The 17,678-nt window shown below is 38.0% G+C and overlaps 1 protein-coding gene across 1 annotated transcript in view; it reads right to left on the bottom strand.

The window, feature by feature from the left end:
* Positions 1-669: 669 nt before the first annotated feature.
* Positions 670-17,678, bottom strand: part of LAMA4 (laminin subunit alpha 4) — a 98,459-nt gene continuing 81,450 nt past the window's right edge. Inside the window, exons 28-38 of the mRNA XM_068677676.1 lie at positions 16,772-16,905; positions 15,255-15,419; positions 14,425-14,578; positions 13,544-13,737; positions 11,842-12,031; positions 10,864-11,019; positions 10,088-10,247; positions 8,946-9,076; positions 6,323-6,416; positions 5,213-5,332; positions 670-3,181 (exon numbers count right to left, since the gene is read on the bottom strand). Of these exons, the coding sequence (XP_068533777.1) occupies positions 3,036-3,181; positions 5,213-5,332; positions 6,323-6,416; positions 8,946-9,076; positions 10,088-10,247; positions 10,864-11,019; positions 11,842-12,031; positions 13,544-13,737; positions 14,425-14,578; positions 15,255-15,419; positions 16,772-16,905 (1,644 nt within the window). The 3' untranslated portion in view covers positions 670-3,035. The remainder of the gene's footprint in view (positions 3,182-5,212; positions 5,333-6,322; positions 6,417-8,945; positions 9,077-10,087; positions 10,248-10,863; positions 11,020-11,841; positions 12,032-13,543; positions 13,738-14,424; positions 14,579-15,254; positions 15,420-16,771; positions 16,906-17,678) is intronic.

Raw genomic sequence — 17,678 nt, 5'->3', positions numbered from 1 at the left:
ATTGTTGATGTTGTACAGCAACAGCATGCACAGCTTTGGAACATGAATTGTAGGAGTAACTTAAAATGTTATTGAGAGGAAATGAGTTGACATGGCCCACTGTGAATCTGTGAATAACCCTTAAATCCCAATCTGAAGAAGAGCCAAATGTGCATCATGAATGTATGTGCTATGCTTTCAGCAACTTTTTAATTTGACTATTTAGGTCACATGTTGCTGGAGGGAGAATACACTGGAATTTGAACCAATGTTATTCCTGGATTTTTATCATTGCTTAGTTCACATACTAAGTTGTTTTACTTGGAATTGTTGGCTGTTGGGGAATTATTGTCAAATCTCTAACCTTTCATCTTTCATTTTCCTTTTCAGGCTATTGTCCATACTCTTGATCCCTGAGGAGAAAGAAATTTGATAGGAACTGTGGGAGATCTCTACAGATCAGATCTTCAGAAATAAAAGAGAGAGGGGGCAGAGATCCTAATTAAATAGTCTACTTTGAAGCATTTTTTTGAGTGTTTCAGCTTGAAGTTGGATTCTTTCTTATATAGCCATCGAAATGTCAAATTTCAGAATACTCCATGATGTAACAACACATTAAAATCTTGAAGGTGTCAGAGGAAATGTATAAGCTCCTTAAGGTCTTTTTGTGTGTGTGTGTGTGTGTGTGTGTGTGTGTGTGTGTGTGTGTTTTGTCTTCATGCAGAATTGAGTTAGTTATATTCATATTGAAAATGCAAATGAACAATCTAACACTGTACCTGAGAACATGGAGTTTTTTCCCAGATCTTTGTAAATGAAGTGTTTTCTGCCCTACAGCTATGAGTTTTAAGACAGAAGGGTGAATTTAATTCTGTTAAGATTTCTGCTTAGGCAATTACGTTTTCCTAAACACCAGGAGCTTTGAAATGATTGCGGATGTGTGTGATATAATGCATCAGACAGAGATTTTGGGTGCATGTGGAATGGTAATTTCAAGGTTCATGAGAGTATTGGGAGCAGAGGAACTCAAGTTATTCTCTATTCTCCTCTAACTACAAGAATCATCCAGTTTGTAGGCTTTTTTAAAAATATTTTATTTTTTATTTTTTGGAAACCCTATTCTGCAGAGGGAAAACCTGCATCTCTGAGGCCTAGACAGGACACTTGAGAAAGATGTCCTCCACTGTTGCTGTGTTTGATTAGCTGGGGGTGTATTAAAGAGAAGTAAACGGAATGGTAGCAATTTATAAATTTTAATGTGCATTTTATTCACGTACTATTTTACTGTATTTTTTTGTTGTTTTGTATATATATATAGTATGCAAAGGACTGATTAATCAGAAAAGTCATTTTTATATATAAAACCACTGAACAAACCCAACTCTTATTGTAGCAAATATGTCTAAGAAAAATACTGTTTTTACCAGACAGAGCTTGGATGTGGATATGAGAAAATGTGCTTTAGTCTGAAGTAAATGTAAGATGGAAAAATATTGTGAGTATATGTGTGCCAGTTAACATATAATGCTCCACTTAATACCAGCATTCGCTAAACTGTGATGCTCTTAGAGGGCACAAGCATATGCTATTCTCAGCTATCTCCGCTTAGCAGCTGCAGACAGCCTTGAAAGGAATTTTGGTAATCCTTGTAACGAACCTATCTAAGCTGTGAATCTGCTGTTCTTTTCTCTCCAGCAATGGGGTTCAGGAGCCCAGGGCCAGAGGAAGCTTAGCTGAAGTTGTGGCATCAAAAGATTAGGTCAATCTAACAAATCGCTGCATCAGAACGAAGAGAGACTTCTGCTCCCCTTTTTATCTTTGTCCCAGCTACCTGACACCATGCAGTCTCCAGAACCCACTGGGAGTCCAGCTCACTGATTTGAGGATATCACCCTGGCATCAATAATAAAAAAAACCCAGTCCAGAAGGCCTAAAAGTTTTCTACTCACAGTCTCAGTAGTGGCTGGAAACAGGAAAGAGTTGAGCAGGCATATTACTTTTGATATCTGAGAAAAATACAACATTTGAAGGCAGCTGGATTTGGGGACCCCCTGATGTGCTTGGTAATGAGGGATACTCACGCTGCTTGCTTCTAAACTTCTAAACAGTGGGCTGTGGAGTGATGAAAGGAGAGGGCTGGGCACCACTCCCAGAAATAGGGGGCCATTAGTCCTTGGGGGCTTAGAGTTGCAGTGACAAGAATGGGAGGTGTGTCCAGAAGGCAGAGCAGGTATGGGACTGAAGCCATAAGCAGAGCTGACAAGGTTGGTGGAAGGAAAGGCATGCTTTCCTCTCTCCTCCTGGAGCCATGCTCTCTTCTCTTGTCCATTCTCTTGTGGCTATTGAGCCACAACACTGGGCTGTGTAGATGAGCGGAGAGGCAATGATGGCATCCCATCTGCCAGGGAGTCCCTGTGCCAGTCTGTCCAGAGCTTGCAGTTTTTCATCTAGAATGAGCCAAGACCACTTCTGTCTGTTAAACCCTTTGCCTACTGAGACTGGGGAAGATACTGGTTAAGACTGACATGGTATGCTCTCTGCCTCTCAGTTTAATTGAGGAATATATAAATGAGTTGATTTTTTGTTGTTGTTGTTTTAAATCTTTGACCATGGTTATTTGCAGTGTGAGCTTTATTTTTTAATGTACAGTAGCAGATCTTTTCCTGGGACACAAATGGTGACCTAAAATATGAAATCACGTACAGGATCTATCTTGGAAGTAACATATTTAATATATTTTAAATTTCTTTTATGATTCCACATTTTCATGTGACAGATTGGCCACACACACTAAAAGAAATGGTAAAGCTCACTCTTGTGGTATAATAAGAGAACTGCAGAAGCCATAGCTCTTTATTCTTCAGTGATTTTTGTTTGCACATAAACATTAGAAGTGACCTTTAAACATAATCCTTTCTGTAGATGGATACTTGATATTTTCTTTTTTCTTTTTTTCTTCTCAACATTGGTGATGGGTAGAACACTTTTGCTCTATTTTTCCTTCTTGTGGTCTTTACAGGACCACAGAAACTTTACAGGATTGATGCAGTGCACTATCAGGCTGCTGGACATGAATTGATGCTTACAGCACCACTAACCAAAGCTGCTTTACTAAAACTCACAGGTTTTTCATCAATCATGAAATTACGAATACAGCCAATGAAGGAGTTACGTGTCGTCAGGCTGGATGTTAGCAGAGACTCTGGAAGAAACAGATTTTAAGGAAAAAGAAGTTAGAGTTTAGAAAGACCAAAATAATTAGTTTGGTGGCATAATCTGTACTGGAAACTGAGTCTCCTCAATTGCAGTTCAGTGTTCAATTCTAAAGCCCATTTTTAATAGATCCTACTTGTGACCAGGTCACACAGAAAACCAAAGCCCGAATTCTATAGAAAAGTTTAGCTTGATAGAAAAGTTTAGCTACTGGAGTAACCAGCTTTTGGAAGAGTCAGAATACACTAAAAATATTTTTGTTCCACTGAATAGCTTGCATGGATGAAAGGAAGGTTGGTGCCTGCAATCTAGTCTATGTGTGTGACAAGAATCTTCCATGAATTCTTTCCTTTCAGTTTGCTACTAACTGCAGCTTTGCCAAGGGTCATTTAATGTCTGGACCAGTCCACTAATGTCTAGTCCAGAAGCCACTAGAGTAAATACGGGGAGTTATCTACATGTAGGTAAAACTCTTAATAGTACATAGTCAATAGAGGTTCAATCTTGCATTTTTGGGTAACTGCATTTTAAGTAACAGAGTAGATGAATTCCAGGCTGCATGTTTGCATTTTCTATTAACATTACATGAATCGTTGTCTGTGATTTGTTAGGTTGCATTTAGTTTCCTGTATTTACCTGGCAATAGTGTTGTATTTTGTTTGTTGTTGTGAAGTTCATTACAAGATTCTTTTGTGCCAGGGTGATAATAATATATAGAGAGCCAATGGATGGCATTGCTTTAGTATTCTATAATTAATGTAGAAATAGAAAGCTCTGTTATGACGCAGAACAGCATTTGCAATTACCACTTTATATTACCTCTCTGGGAAGAATTCTATCCTAATAAAACTCCAATTTGGATTTAAAGAGTGAACAGGCCTGTGCGCATAGATTTTATGATTCCCTTTGGGCTCATTTTTTCTCCTGGTAGTGTTGGTTGGATGAGAACATCATGCACTCAAGCCACTAATCCAAGATAAGCAATATAATAAATTGTATAGTTAGAGCTGCTCGTGATTGACATGCAAGGCACACAGAAATAATGCTGCAAGCTTTCAATGAGAAATGTACAGGAGATGACTTAAAAATTGAATCACGTAGTGTTGATTACAGTTTGCATATGAACCCCAACAGAGTAGCTCTGTTGAATAAGGGAAGTAAATGTAGTAATCTTGGCCCACGCTACACAGATGGTCTGTGAGTCACAAATTCACATTAGCAGACATCTGTGCAATAGGAATCACTAGTCAAAAAAAGGATCCTCATGTTTGGTATTGTGTTCAAAGACGCCATTCCTTGCAGAAGAGGAAAGCAGCCTACCAGCAACAAATCCTTGTGATTCCATTTACAGTGAGTTTCCAATCCCGTAAATGAATAAACAACTAACTAACTAAATAACTTATTTGAAGCAGTAAGCCCTTACTGGAAAGGAAAGTGGAAAACAGTGATTTTTTCTAGCTAGCAGACTAGAGAACTGAGCCCATACCCGACTCTCCAGAAACTATGAACATTTTAATTTCAATGAAGCAGGACATTTTTCTTCCAGAATGTGAGGCAGAACATTTCTGATCAGCTCTTGAGCCTCTGAATTTTGCCAAGTTATTCTTTTTTTTTTTTTTTTTTTTTTTTTTTAAATTAAAACTAAGCTTAGAATTATAGAATCATAGAATCATAGAGTCATAGTATGCTTTGGGTTGGAAGGGACCTTAAAGACCATCTAATTCCAACCCTCTGCCATGGGCTGGGAACTTCGCGCTAGACCAGGTTGCCCAGGGCCCATCCAACCTGTCCTTGAACACCTCCAGGGATGGGGCATCCACAGCTTCTCTGGGCAACCTGTGCCAGTGCCTCACCACTCTCTGAGTGAAGAATTTCTTCCTAACATCTAATCTAAACCTACCCGCTTTTAGTTTAAAACCATTACCCCTTGTCCTATCACTACACACCCTGTTAAAGGGTTCCTCTCCAGCTTCTATGCTTTCCCTGTTGAAATTTGAGAACAAAATTGCCAAATACTTACCTGGTACACCTCCAATAAACACTGGCTCCCTGTGGTCAATTGCCTTTGGGTTTAGTGGCCCTACTACATGGTTGACTTCAGAATCTACATCCAGCTGCACCACATTGGCATCTCTAATAACTGAAAGGAGAAGGAACAGAGATGAAAAAGATGGTAAAAAACAGCATTTGAAGATTTTATGAAAGAAAGGAGTATCTGTTTGAGCTAAGTGGTTTGATTTAGTCTTTACTAGACTAGGTGTGAACCCTTATAAGTGCCAGTGTCAGTGCCTGGGCAGATTCTGGTACAGAGCAGGGCCAATGCAAGACAAACCACAGGAAAAGGGTGCTTCTGAGTGAGATTCTTGACTGCTGGTGGCTGTGCCTAGGCTGCAAGGTATGAGCACGCAATGGTGGGCTGCTGAGTAAAACTGGTAGCTATTCCCAATAGGGGACTTACTGGAATGTACTGAGGATTCTTCCTTGCTTCTGTGCCTTGGCTTCCTTCAGAAGGAAACCAGAATGCATGGCGAAAGAGTACACACTCAGATCTGTATGTGACAATGTGAGGCATCCCAAATGACCATCCCAGAGAGGAAGGTAGGGGAATCCAGAGTACCTGAGGTTTGGATGTACTTTTTGACTTTCAAACCTGGGAATGAAGGATGGCTGTCTGCCACAGGGAAAAAAAAATTGACTGTAGACCTCTTTCTGTGTGAGGCTGGGGTCCCCAGGTCCCCTATTTGACCTGTGCCCGGTATTGGATTAAATATCAGTATATTTAACCTCTAATTGGAAAATTTGGTAAAAGAAGAATATCATCTGGTATACAACTTGGAAAAGGTTGCCAGTGTTTCAGCTAGGCTGCTTTGTGTTTCCTGAACAATAAGCATCCATCTTTTTGATATTCGGCAGGAACTTTGTGCTTGTCCTCCCATGAAGCTCTACGGTTCCTATGTCTGATCAAGGAAAAGGACTGCCACTTTCATATGAACTTGCATCTTGACAGGTGAAAGAGCAGAAGTGAAAATATGACTCCATTTCCAGTGCACTGGTCCATGGAGATGGATAGCTGGGGAGGGAGAATTGGGCTTTGTTACATTTCTGAAGGGGATGATCAAGTTTTACTGACCTGCAATTCGGTGCCACCTGCCATCACAGAGACTCTGTTTCAGTGTCACTGAAGTTGAAAAATCCCTGATTCCATTATTCAGTTTCACAGTAACCTGGGGGAAAACAATGTAACAGTCACTGTAAAACCCCTTCTGTTTTCTCTCTCTCTCTCTCTCTCTCTCTCTCTTTTTTTTTTTTTTTCCCTTCTGTTGTAATCGTGGTATTCCCCACTCAAAACCAGTAATACATAAGTGAAAGAATAAGAGTTCATGAAATTTCTTGGAAAAGCACATCTAATTCACAGATTTTGATTTTTACTTTTAGGATTTAACAGTTCTGAAACATTTCTTATTTGAACTCAGAGAAGAGTTCAAAAAAAAAAAAAGATTCAAAACTAACAACTAATTTCACTCAAATTTTCTAGTACTTCTACTCTATAATTTTCTGGGTGTTAAATTAGTGTTCAGAGGCATCAGATGATGTTTTGGCATCTTTATAGCCACTTAATAAGGAAAACATTCATGAAAAAACTGAGTATAAACAAGCAGTCAAGATGTGAGAAAAGAATAGATAGAAATATCTAAGAACAACCTCTAAGCTATTTCTTCATGCTTACCAGGAAGCCTTTGGCAGAGCTAGAAACTGAACCTAATTCTGAATCTTTCACCTCTGCATTAAGCACGTGGATGAATATCTTCCTTCATGCTAACACCACAGCAATGGCAGGGCAGCGCCACGTCCCTGCTGCAGGGCACAAGATTGCCCATGGTGATTGCCAGAGAACTCCAAACACAAGCCTCTCAGGCTTGGCAAATGTCTAAGTTGTCCCTGACAATACTGACAGCTTGTTAGCTAAAAATGTTGTAAGGAACCAATGTATATTTAATTTTAGGGGATCTCTGTTTCAGTGTAGTTGTAACCAAGAAAATTTAAAAACTTTTGTTTTCTTTCTTTGTTTTTCTTTTCCTTCACAAGGGCACAAGCAAACAGAAATGCAATGATCCTCATCTTCTCTTTCATTCACCCTTGGACAAAATACATAGGAGTGATTAAAGCAAATGAAGAATTTTTAGAGAAAGTGACTTCTTAATAAATCACCTAGACAAGCTATACTGATAGAGAGAGATACAGGCGTTTGAAAAATGGACTAAACATACTGATCATTCTTGTTTCTCCAGCAGAAGTGTTTTCACAAAACAGGTCTTTGGTAATGAATTCAAGGAGAGCAGATAGATGATGGTAAAAACACAGATGCTTACTAAGAGGGTAACTAGCATACCTGTCATACCTGTTGCAGTGACAGGCAGGGAAGAACTGCTTTTCCATAATGGATTTTGGTTTTGAATTGCATATGCATTATTCAGGAATTGAGGTTTGAAGTAAAAAGTGAGGCAATAGCTTTTGTTAGACCAACTGACGCAGCTAGAAAAACAGACAACCTTCTGGACATGCCAGTATTCCTTCAGATCTTTACAGAAATACTAGGCTGGAGCACTTGTACAGAGGTACAACCTTTAAGAGTGGCACAATACATAGCAGTGAAATGTGCTATGTTAATTTATTTGTTAATTTACCAATGAGTAGCTACATCTGTAAGAATGGGCTGTCAAAAGCTTGGTGCCTTACTGAAGCACCTATTGTCTTCTCTATAGAAAAACAGATTCTCTGAAAGATAGGTCATCCCACCTATGCTAGACACCTGCGTTAGGATAGGTTGAATGACCGTGTTGAACTGTCCACTCTGGTTCTCCATTGTAAAGTTATGTTCTTGTAAGAGAAGTGGCAACATGTTTCCTCAGGTGTTGCATTTCTACCTGAGATTCAGCCAGCCTCACTTAAATATCCTTCTGTTTGCCTGACAGTTTGGTATTGGGTAGTGCATTGCAGTGGCCACAGAATATTCACACTGCCTAGTCTCTGAGATTCTTTTTTACAAAAAGGGAAAAAAGATATATATATATCTTATATATAAAAAAATATATATATATAAATATATATATATATTTTTCCTGTTCTAAGCCTTTGCTTGTTTTGTCTATTTAGACTGCAGCTTATTGCTGCATGTTTAGAATGCCTAGTATGGAGGGATCCAGAGTCTAGTGATGAACATAAAAAAAAAGCAACAGCAACAACTATCTGATAAATTCATTTCAAACTTCTCTCTTTCAATTAACAGCCTTAGAAAACTCCAGGGGTCTAGAGGCTGAGTAGACAGACAATCAGAACTTTGCCTTTTCCTCCACGCTCCCCATCATACACAACTATTAAAGCAAGAAGAGAGTGAGCACAACTCAGACTCTTAGCATACAAGAAATAAAAATCAATCAAGTGAAATCAAATCACCTTACTTGTTATACATTTTTAATGAATGGATGAAAGAACAGTACCAAAGCACCAGTGCTTTGCTCATTAAATATTAATTGTTGATATCAGTAAAGTGATCCGATTTTGTCTTTGGTGTTATGTTTTTGTATGTTAAAAGAAGTATCTGGGTTGCCTAATCTAAGCAGTTAACATATCTAGCAGAGGAATAAGAATTGAGTAATGGCAAATTTGTAAGACAAAAGCATAATATAACAGACCCTAAACGCATAGCAGAAGAAACCATCAGAGCAGTGGAAGAAATGTGGTCTTAGTTATACCTGTCCATTTCTCATGTGCATATTCAAGTACTCCCCATTCACGCTGTGGCCATGCAGTAGAATTCCTGAGCTGCTTCGGGGACGTATTTCAAAAACAACTTCAAATTTCAGGCCTAGACTGAAGGATTCATCTGTGGGGGAAGAAGAATAACATTAAGTACTGAGTTAATGGTGAAACTGGACATCTACTCAAAGTCAACATGGAAATTCAAAGTCCCAGGGTGGAACCTATTTGCCTTGTCCTCAAAAGTATTAGAACATGTGCCAGTACACATAATTGAAGAGATGTCATGGTGTTCCATCAATGACCCACTTCAACTTTAGTTTTGATTACATTTGCTTGAAGTACTAATAAAGGTTTCTGTATGTTTCTCATTAAAAAAAATAGGTATTCAGTTAAAAAAATTAGCAACATCAGAAAATAGTTTCCATTTAGATTTTTTGGCAGTTTCTTATTGTGCAATTTGCTAGACTTTCAGCAGTCTTTATGCAGTGAGTGGGAGTTCACTTGAGCTTTGATGATTCAATAGCAGAAAGTCCCTTTTTCAATCTGCTGGCAGGCCAGGGAGCAAATTAGAAACACTGTGTGGCTCTTCTTGGCATTGCCAAATATAAATAGGGTTGTGCAGTTTCCTTCCCTGTTCAGATCTGAGCCTATGTGACCAAAAGAACGTCCTCTTAAAACAATTCCTGGAACACAGCAGCCCCCATGACAGAAAAGATGTGTCTATCATGCTGTTCATTGTCTGGATATACAGAAGACTTTTCCTCAGGATTTTTGAATGACATATTATTTTATTAATTACAAACTAAGAGATGACCTCTTGCTAGTGTACTTGGTTTTAGCTGTGTTGTCTTGTATGTCTATAAATTTTACTGTATTATAAACTGTTCTCTGCTGCAATTATTCTAATTATTTTAAATATGTGTACATACACATATAGATATACTTATCTGACAAGAATGTTTCATGGAGACATTCTTATCTTTCAACATCAGCTGCTTACCACAATAATAGTCTGTATCTAATAATCCTTACAGCTCCCAACCTTGGAAATTACCACATCCTTTTAGTGAAATATACCATTTTGAGGTACAGTGAAAATGACAGTCTTATTAAATACATTTTGGAAGTGTATTACCGAGGACAACATATCCTCCTTCTGATGAAAAGTATGTTCCCGCTTCTGATGGGCCTTCAAAGCAAGGCGTTACACTAAAGGTCTGCGAAGCCGATGTAATTGATCTTCCATTGAGCTGCAAATTGCTGAGACAGCCACTAAAACTGTAGACTGAGTTAATCTGAATGTGGGGGAAAAAGCATGATTAGTAGAACCAAAGTGCAACTAGAGCAAGACAGTTTTATACATACCACACAACCCCGAGGCAAAGCAGAGGCCTACTTTTCCTGAGTAGTGTAGCTATCTTGTTAGGCACATATCACCAAAGATTACCTCGAAGGGGTCTTGGTTGTGTTTGGATTTGCTTTAACACTCCTTTCTATATACATCAATATTATGGATGTAGAGCAGATTCCTGATTCCTTGGTACTGTCTCAAAACAGAGATACTGAGCCAACACTAAGCCTCTCTGAAACTCATATATCTCAGACCTTAGGGTGAAATTGATCTCATCTAACTTCAGCTGACTCACCTAGACTTGGATGTTGCTAAGATTTCTTTCTTCCTCAGGGACCACTGGCTTTCCAGCTACTGCTGCAAATGTACTGATATCTAGCCCCATTACCACCAGCTCAGCCCTGCGGGAGCTTTGCTATCCACTCAAACTGAGCTGTGTGCTCCTCAGCATGCTGAGAATTGGGTTCATAACATGCTTTTCTTTGAACTAATCCCTACAGGCAACTTTTGCATTAGCTGTACACAGAGGTATGGGATGATGTAAGGGGTATCAGATTTACCTGGATGTTCTTCACAGCTTTTCCTGGAGCCACACCCCCAATATACAGTGGTTCAGTCACTTGCCAGGTATTAGTGTTACCACTGAAAGGTTCTTCCAGTACTCGGAGACCATCAATGATCAAGCGGCCGATATTTTTTCCTCTAATAAATATTACCTAGAAACAGAAAAAGTATTTGGAAGATTACTTTCATCAGTTGAGGGAACGCTTCTCTTCAGTGGAAGGTAAGAAGTTTGAGAAGAAAAGCTTGCGAGTCATCATCTACAAGCTTATTTTACTGACTGCCAGTACTTTTTGCTGGACAACTCTCTCCACATTTATGTAAAGGTAAATAGTAGAACTGCATTCTTACTGTTTTAGGGTACAAGGCAGAAGTATTCCAGGTGTCACAAGGTCTACTGAGATCTGCTCATCTTATATTTGCATATATGATTGGTTGCTACAGTGCTATCACAGTATTTTCATGGACTTCTCCAGTTTTATGGCTTGGATTCATGCAACCTGCTTTAAACACTTAAGTGCCCAATTTAGGAGCTTAGTAACGGTAGACTTCTGAGAAATGGGTATGTACAGAGGGAAATTCACCTTGCCTTTATACTGCTATTTCTTTTCACAGACTACAGAGGGAGCCTAAGAGAGCTATACTCCTTGCTTAGGCACTTCCAAGAATTTGTTGAACAATCAATCCTTCCTTTCCTAGCTAACTTTTTTTTTTTTGTTCATTTGTTTGTTTGTTTCACTATTCTACTTGCTTCTGTCATTTCTACTCAGTGTTGGGAGTTGCTGGATTTTTATAACTGATTCACTTCCCTGTCCATAGTTAATGACTTATTAAAATACAGCATGAAAGTTTTGGCAGAAACTTCTCAACATATAGGTGTGGTTGTGAAAACATGAATGGAAATTCACTGATCTGTCAGATCATCAGTGTTTTTACTGTAGCATTATAACATATATATATATATGTATATTACTTACATTGTGCCAAAGGCCATCGTTGTATTTCTCTTGGCTCTTAATCCTTATCTTCTGATGACCAGCATTAAACATAAAAATGAGTCGGCCATGGGCAACAAAAAGGGCCATGAAATTGGTCTCTTTTTGGTCTGAGACGTAGAAAATCATTCCGTGAGATGAGAGAGTTTTCAGACTGATAGAGAACTGAGCTCTGGCAAACAAAAACAGTATCAGTATTAAAACAGATATAAATAACTGAAATCAAACTGCAGCAGAGGAAGCCTGAGATTTTTTTCTCATCCTAAGGAATATATATCTCCTTTATGGAAGTGGTGTTTCTGAGAAACTTCCCATTAGTTTTGGAGTAGAACTCAAAGTTGGAGAATAAGCTGCCTTCCAAACTTGTTTTCAAAAATCAAAATCTCTCAAGTGAATAAAATCAGAATAGACCATGAATAAATGATAGTCTATATATTTCCATTCCTGTTGAACAGAGATAAATTTTCTTGTGATGGCACTGTTCACAAATCTTTTCTGTTATTCCAGACTTGCTGCTAAGCTTCTGCATCCCAATAGGTCCTCATTAAGTCCACTACAGCATGGCAAGTTATACCTGCTCTGTTCAACATGGTAAGCAGTGAAGATTTCTTGAGTGATTGGTATTATTACTTTGGGTCTAAAAAAGGCAAAGCTGCATTAGTGTAGCATAGAGACAGAACTGATCAGTCCTGCTTCTTATAACAGGTGACTAGCTTAGTTCCCATTCCTGATATTTTCAGAAGGGCCTGTTATATTTGCCATTGCATGTGTGTGTACATTCCACACACACTTAGGCCATTGCCAGTATCAGTTGTTTTAAAACATCAATGTGCATAACAATGAAAATTCTGTAATAACAGTTGTAAAACAAATATGTCTTGTAAGGATGAAAGGACACGTTAGAGTTTGGGTTTTTGTTCTTCCATCTCATATGGGCACCATCAGGACTACCTAAGCAAAACACTGTTGAATTAAAACAAACCTAATGCTTTTGTTACTTAAGTCAGGAAATAGCACTCTTCTTTTCTGAGTTAGTGGTCTGGTATGCTTCCAGGAAGTGCTGTGTTGTTGAATTTATAGTCTTTCATGGAAAGTATTAAACCAAAGTCCTTTGCTGGTCATAACACACCATATGGTGTATTCTTTGGGAGCCTGAGAAATAAATGTCCACAATATCTCAACTTGTTATTAATTACTTGTATTTCCATAATGGCTTGAATTGGACATGGTTTTCATAGCTTTATGTCCTACTGCACTCCGTAGACTCCTAAACATTAAGCAGCTGCCAATGTCCACTCAACACATAACTATATTTCATTTCTTGGTGAACTATCATGTTTTCCAGCTCTGCTCTAATGACATTACTTCTGGCATAAAGAGACTGATGATACACTGCTTGTTTAGAGATTACATTCTCAAAATCTTCATACAAATAGGCAACATTTATTTTTAAATATACAATACAGATGAAGACCCCAAAAAAGGAATGTAACTGGAAGCACATTGTATTTATTGTTATTTCTCAGCTGAAATGCCTATTAATGTATCCTAACAATGTACTCTATTGAAAAATTTGCCTAAGATATAACAAAAAAGGCCAACAGAAATATGTCTTTTTTTTTTCTTTCATATACACCTTTTGCCTTCCCAGTCTGTATCATGTTTATTTCTGAAGTCCTTTTACCTTTCACTTAAATCCTTTGGTATGTGATCAAATTCTTGCCGGCTGTTTGCTGTTCCTCCAAACTGATAAGCATTTTCAGTTGCTTTGGGGTTCATTGGCAATTGGCACTGAGGGTCTTTTTGCATATTCACTTCTTGATACATTTTTTTGAGGCCAGTTGAAGGTTGTGAGATCTTGTCTTTATCTCTCCCCACCTTTACAGAAAGAGAACCATTAATCAGATATTTAACTAAGATTGGACATAAAACAAACAAACAAATAAATAAATGAGTATTTATATACAAGTCAACAATATGCTTTTTCCTTACAAAAGTACAAGGAATAGTTCCAAGTCAGATTTTCCTTACAGAGATCTACTATAGATGCCCATGTAGGGAAGGAGAAGGGATAATCAGAATACTTGTATATAATTATAATCCAATACTTTTGCACTTTTCCTGTTCAACTCTTCCTCTCTGTTTTTGATGATATAAGCTATAGCACAGACATAAAAAAACACACTTGGACCAAAAGTTCTGCATCCTGGAAGAGTTTTTTTTTTTTTTTTTCATTTATGTTAGTGTATGCTAGCTGCACCCAGGAGAGAGAGCCACGTGGAAGCTAGCAATCAAGACAGGTTTTTCTGCAGGACTTTATAAAAGATGACAGAAATTCTGTTTTACAGCTCTACCAAGAAGGAGTGATGCAAGCGTAGGCCAGATACGCTGGGTCAGGGCAGTCATTTGTAGTGATATAATGTATAAAGGAATGGAATCCTTTCCTTTTCTATGTCCAAAGTGTTACATTTTTGGTATCCATAACTTGGAGGATTTACAGTCACGATGGAGTATGTATCAACTGTGGAAAATTCTAAAGTGGAACTGACACAGTCTGTAGCAAACCTTTTTATTACGGTTTCCTTTGGCTTTTGATGAGTTCTTTCCTTTCTTATGGAGAAGAGCAACAGGAGGGGATTCAACAGGGCATCCGTAAAAAGAAGTCTGAACTTTTTCCGTGTACCGTTGGAAATCTTCCACTTCAACCTCCTGATCCAATCTGTGTTTCAAAGAGGGGATGACAAAAACAACTTTTTTCCAAGTGTTGGAATTCTTCTTACAAAGATCACAGTAATTTACATTTGAATTTTAAATGATATTTTGTTGGGCTTTTTCATTCTTGGATTGTGGATTAAAAATTACAGATTAATCAGTAAATGTTTGAGTATTGTAGGCAGTCTATACTACCTTTGTCTGTTGTACCCATGCTCTGATAAACAGAGAGTCTGAATCTTCAACACCAACTTTGCTTTAAAATCTGTATAAGAATATTTCATAAAGTGATTAAGAGCAACAAATTTGGACCATTTTCACATGACCAAACTCCTGACTTCAGCAATGTCTGTGAAATGCCTTAGTATCATTTTGTTTCAAAGGCAGAGATGTAGCTACATAAGTGTAAATTACAGCTATTCAAATTCTGCATTGCACCAACACCATTAGCATGAAAGCTGATTTGCATCAAGTTCTTCCCACTTTAACAATATCTCAACCTAGCAGGTCTGCACCAACAGATTCCATAGAAAATAAGGCGAGAAGCTTATTCACACATACTGTCTAGCCTCACAAAATGAGAGAGGGATTTTTATTGTGAAAATCAATCAGCTCTCTTGAGCTATTACCCGAGCTGTCAGGCAACGATTGCCTAGTAATGAGTTTAGGAGGATGCTACGCACCTAGTGAAGTATGCATTGCTTATGCAGCCAGTGAAGTTGGCTTGCTGCGTTTTGAGGGGTGAGCCACCAAAATAGAACTTCTTAATGCTGTCAGGGCTTTTCCCTGCTCTGTCCTTTGCTGGATTCTTCTTGCTTTGTTTCTTGTCATCAACACTCAGCTCGTATCTGCAAAGACCAAGCATCCATTTTGTAGGCTGGTTTTGGAAAAGTCCATGATGGTGGTTAGACAGCGTATTACATGCGCCTAAAATATTCAGTTCAATGTGTAAAATCACTGAATGGTAGTGCCCAAAGTCATGAGACCTTCTCACATCTGTGCCACAAGCAGCAGTAAAATTAGCCCACTGGCATCTTACAGTCCAGAGGCCCACAGATGTCATAATATCCTGAGATTAATCATGAAGTCCAAAAAAATACAGTCCACTCAGTGAAGATAAATAAACCAAGGAATTGCTAATAAACGGATGGAGCTACTGTTTGTGTAATATAAGATCTAAGCTCATGCTATTCCTTCTTTTTCATGTCCCTATCCCTTTTTCCTTCTCTTTCATCACAGTACATGGATATTTGGGCTTATACAATGTTCTTTACCTAATATCATTTTGCAACGAGCACATTAATTGCTGCAAGTGGCAGGAAGGATTCTACTGCTTTAATAAGAAACTGAATATAGCTAAAGCATCAGACAGGGATTTTGTTTGGTGGGTTTGGAATTCAAAACTTTCAGGGAAGTGTGACAGCCCTCAGCACTTTTCCAGGACAACTTCATGCACTTGGAGCTTTTCAAACCATGTTTCTTGGATGTCAGAAGTCATAGGTACAAACCTCCATTTCAGTTAGAAAACTGAGAATGACCTGGTTGTTTCAGGCAAGGTTCCTGAAGAATGTTCGAGTATTTACCTTCTAAGAAAATTCTAAACACAGCAAACAACAGTAAAATACATACCAATAAAACAACGCTTTCAAGTTTTCTGAGAAGCAGATACAGACATTTCCTAGTGGCATATTTAATCTTACATTTATGTCTGTCAGTACTAAAAATATTTTAAACATGTTCCACTCTGTATATCCCAAATGAATGCTTTTTCTGAAGATGCCACAATTACTTCAGGGTCAATTTGGGATTTCATTAGCAAATCAGAACAGTCAATCCTGATGAAGAAAGAATTTCTCGCTAGTTTTTAATTATATTAAACTGCTTTCATACCTAAGGACAAAAAAAAAAAAAAAAAAAAAGGACTAAGCTTTTAAAAACACTATTCCTTTTCTCTTAGTTTTAATAACATTTCCCAGCCTCTCATGCTCAGGCGACACAGGCCAAATTTCAATCCAAGATTTAGTCTTTGATTTATTTTTTTTTTTAAACTGAATTAATTAGTTTAACATATCAATGGAAAAACAAAAAACAAAAAACAACTCCTACAAACACTTTGAGAGTGAATATTGAATGCTAATATTCTCTTTACAAGAAAAATTTATTCTGAAGGTAGGGAATAAAAAGTGCTGGACAGCTTTACCTTTCTGGTGTGACGGAAGTAATGATAAAGTGGGTTTTCCCATCGTTGTAATTTCTGTCTGGTGATTGGATTTTGATTCCACTTGCATTTAAAACAACAGCACCTCTGTCCATAGAGATGGATAATACGTCTGACTGAAATACAGATAAAATGATCTTCATAAGCAAGTGTAACACAGGAAGGTTAACAGTTCTGCAGTTCTGTTTATTTTCCTGTTGTATTTGTTTTCTCCAAGCAAAGAGTTTTTTTTTTTTCTTTTCTTTTTTTTTTCCTTTTCCTGTTTTCCCAATTTTTACTGTATTTGCAGGAAGATAAATTGAGAAGCAAAACAGATGATCTTACTAGAAATGATATTCTTGCTGTTTTTTAAGATTGAATTCTGAGAATTCTGCTACTGATTATGTCTCATATTTCTGTCACATGAGCTCCTTACCTCTAGCATAAATGTATGATGTTTACATTTCATTTGTGCTTCTGGTACCCCAGCTATGGTACTACTAGGAGCAGCTGTACTGCAAGATTACCATTGTCGTAAAACCAACACATTTTTTTCTTTTCCTAATTCCCTCTGATCAGAGCTGTTCAGTCACTCAAAATTATCTTAGAGATATGATCCTCTATCTGGGTCAGGCATACGGGATCACAGTGCCATGTAGCAGGAATATTATCTGTTCCATTAGCGCAAGCACGGGCACTGTGCACTCAGAGGAATCACGCTGTCTAATTCCGTCAAGTGCTAAATTGCTGCACCTCTATTTGTTAAATAGGGCACTTGGCATCTCATAGGATTAGCGATTCTGAGTTAAAACCAGAAGTGGTGTGTGGGGTCTCATTTATGCAAGCAGCATGGATAGCTGACATGGTTACTGATTTCAATTTAAGGCAATACTCTACACTGTAAAATGGA

This window comes from Anas acuta, chromosome 3 (assembly GCF_963932015.1).
Source record: "Anas acuta chromosome 3, bAnaAcu1.1, whole genome shotgun sequence".
NCBI lineage: Eukaryota > Metazoa > Chordata > Aves > Anseriformes > Anatidae > Anas > Anas acuta.
The sequence above is the reverse complement of the archived record's forward strand: the minus strand, read 5'-3'. Positions and strand labels throughout refer to the sequence as shown.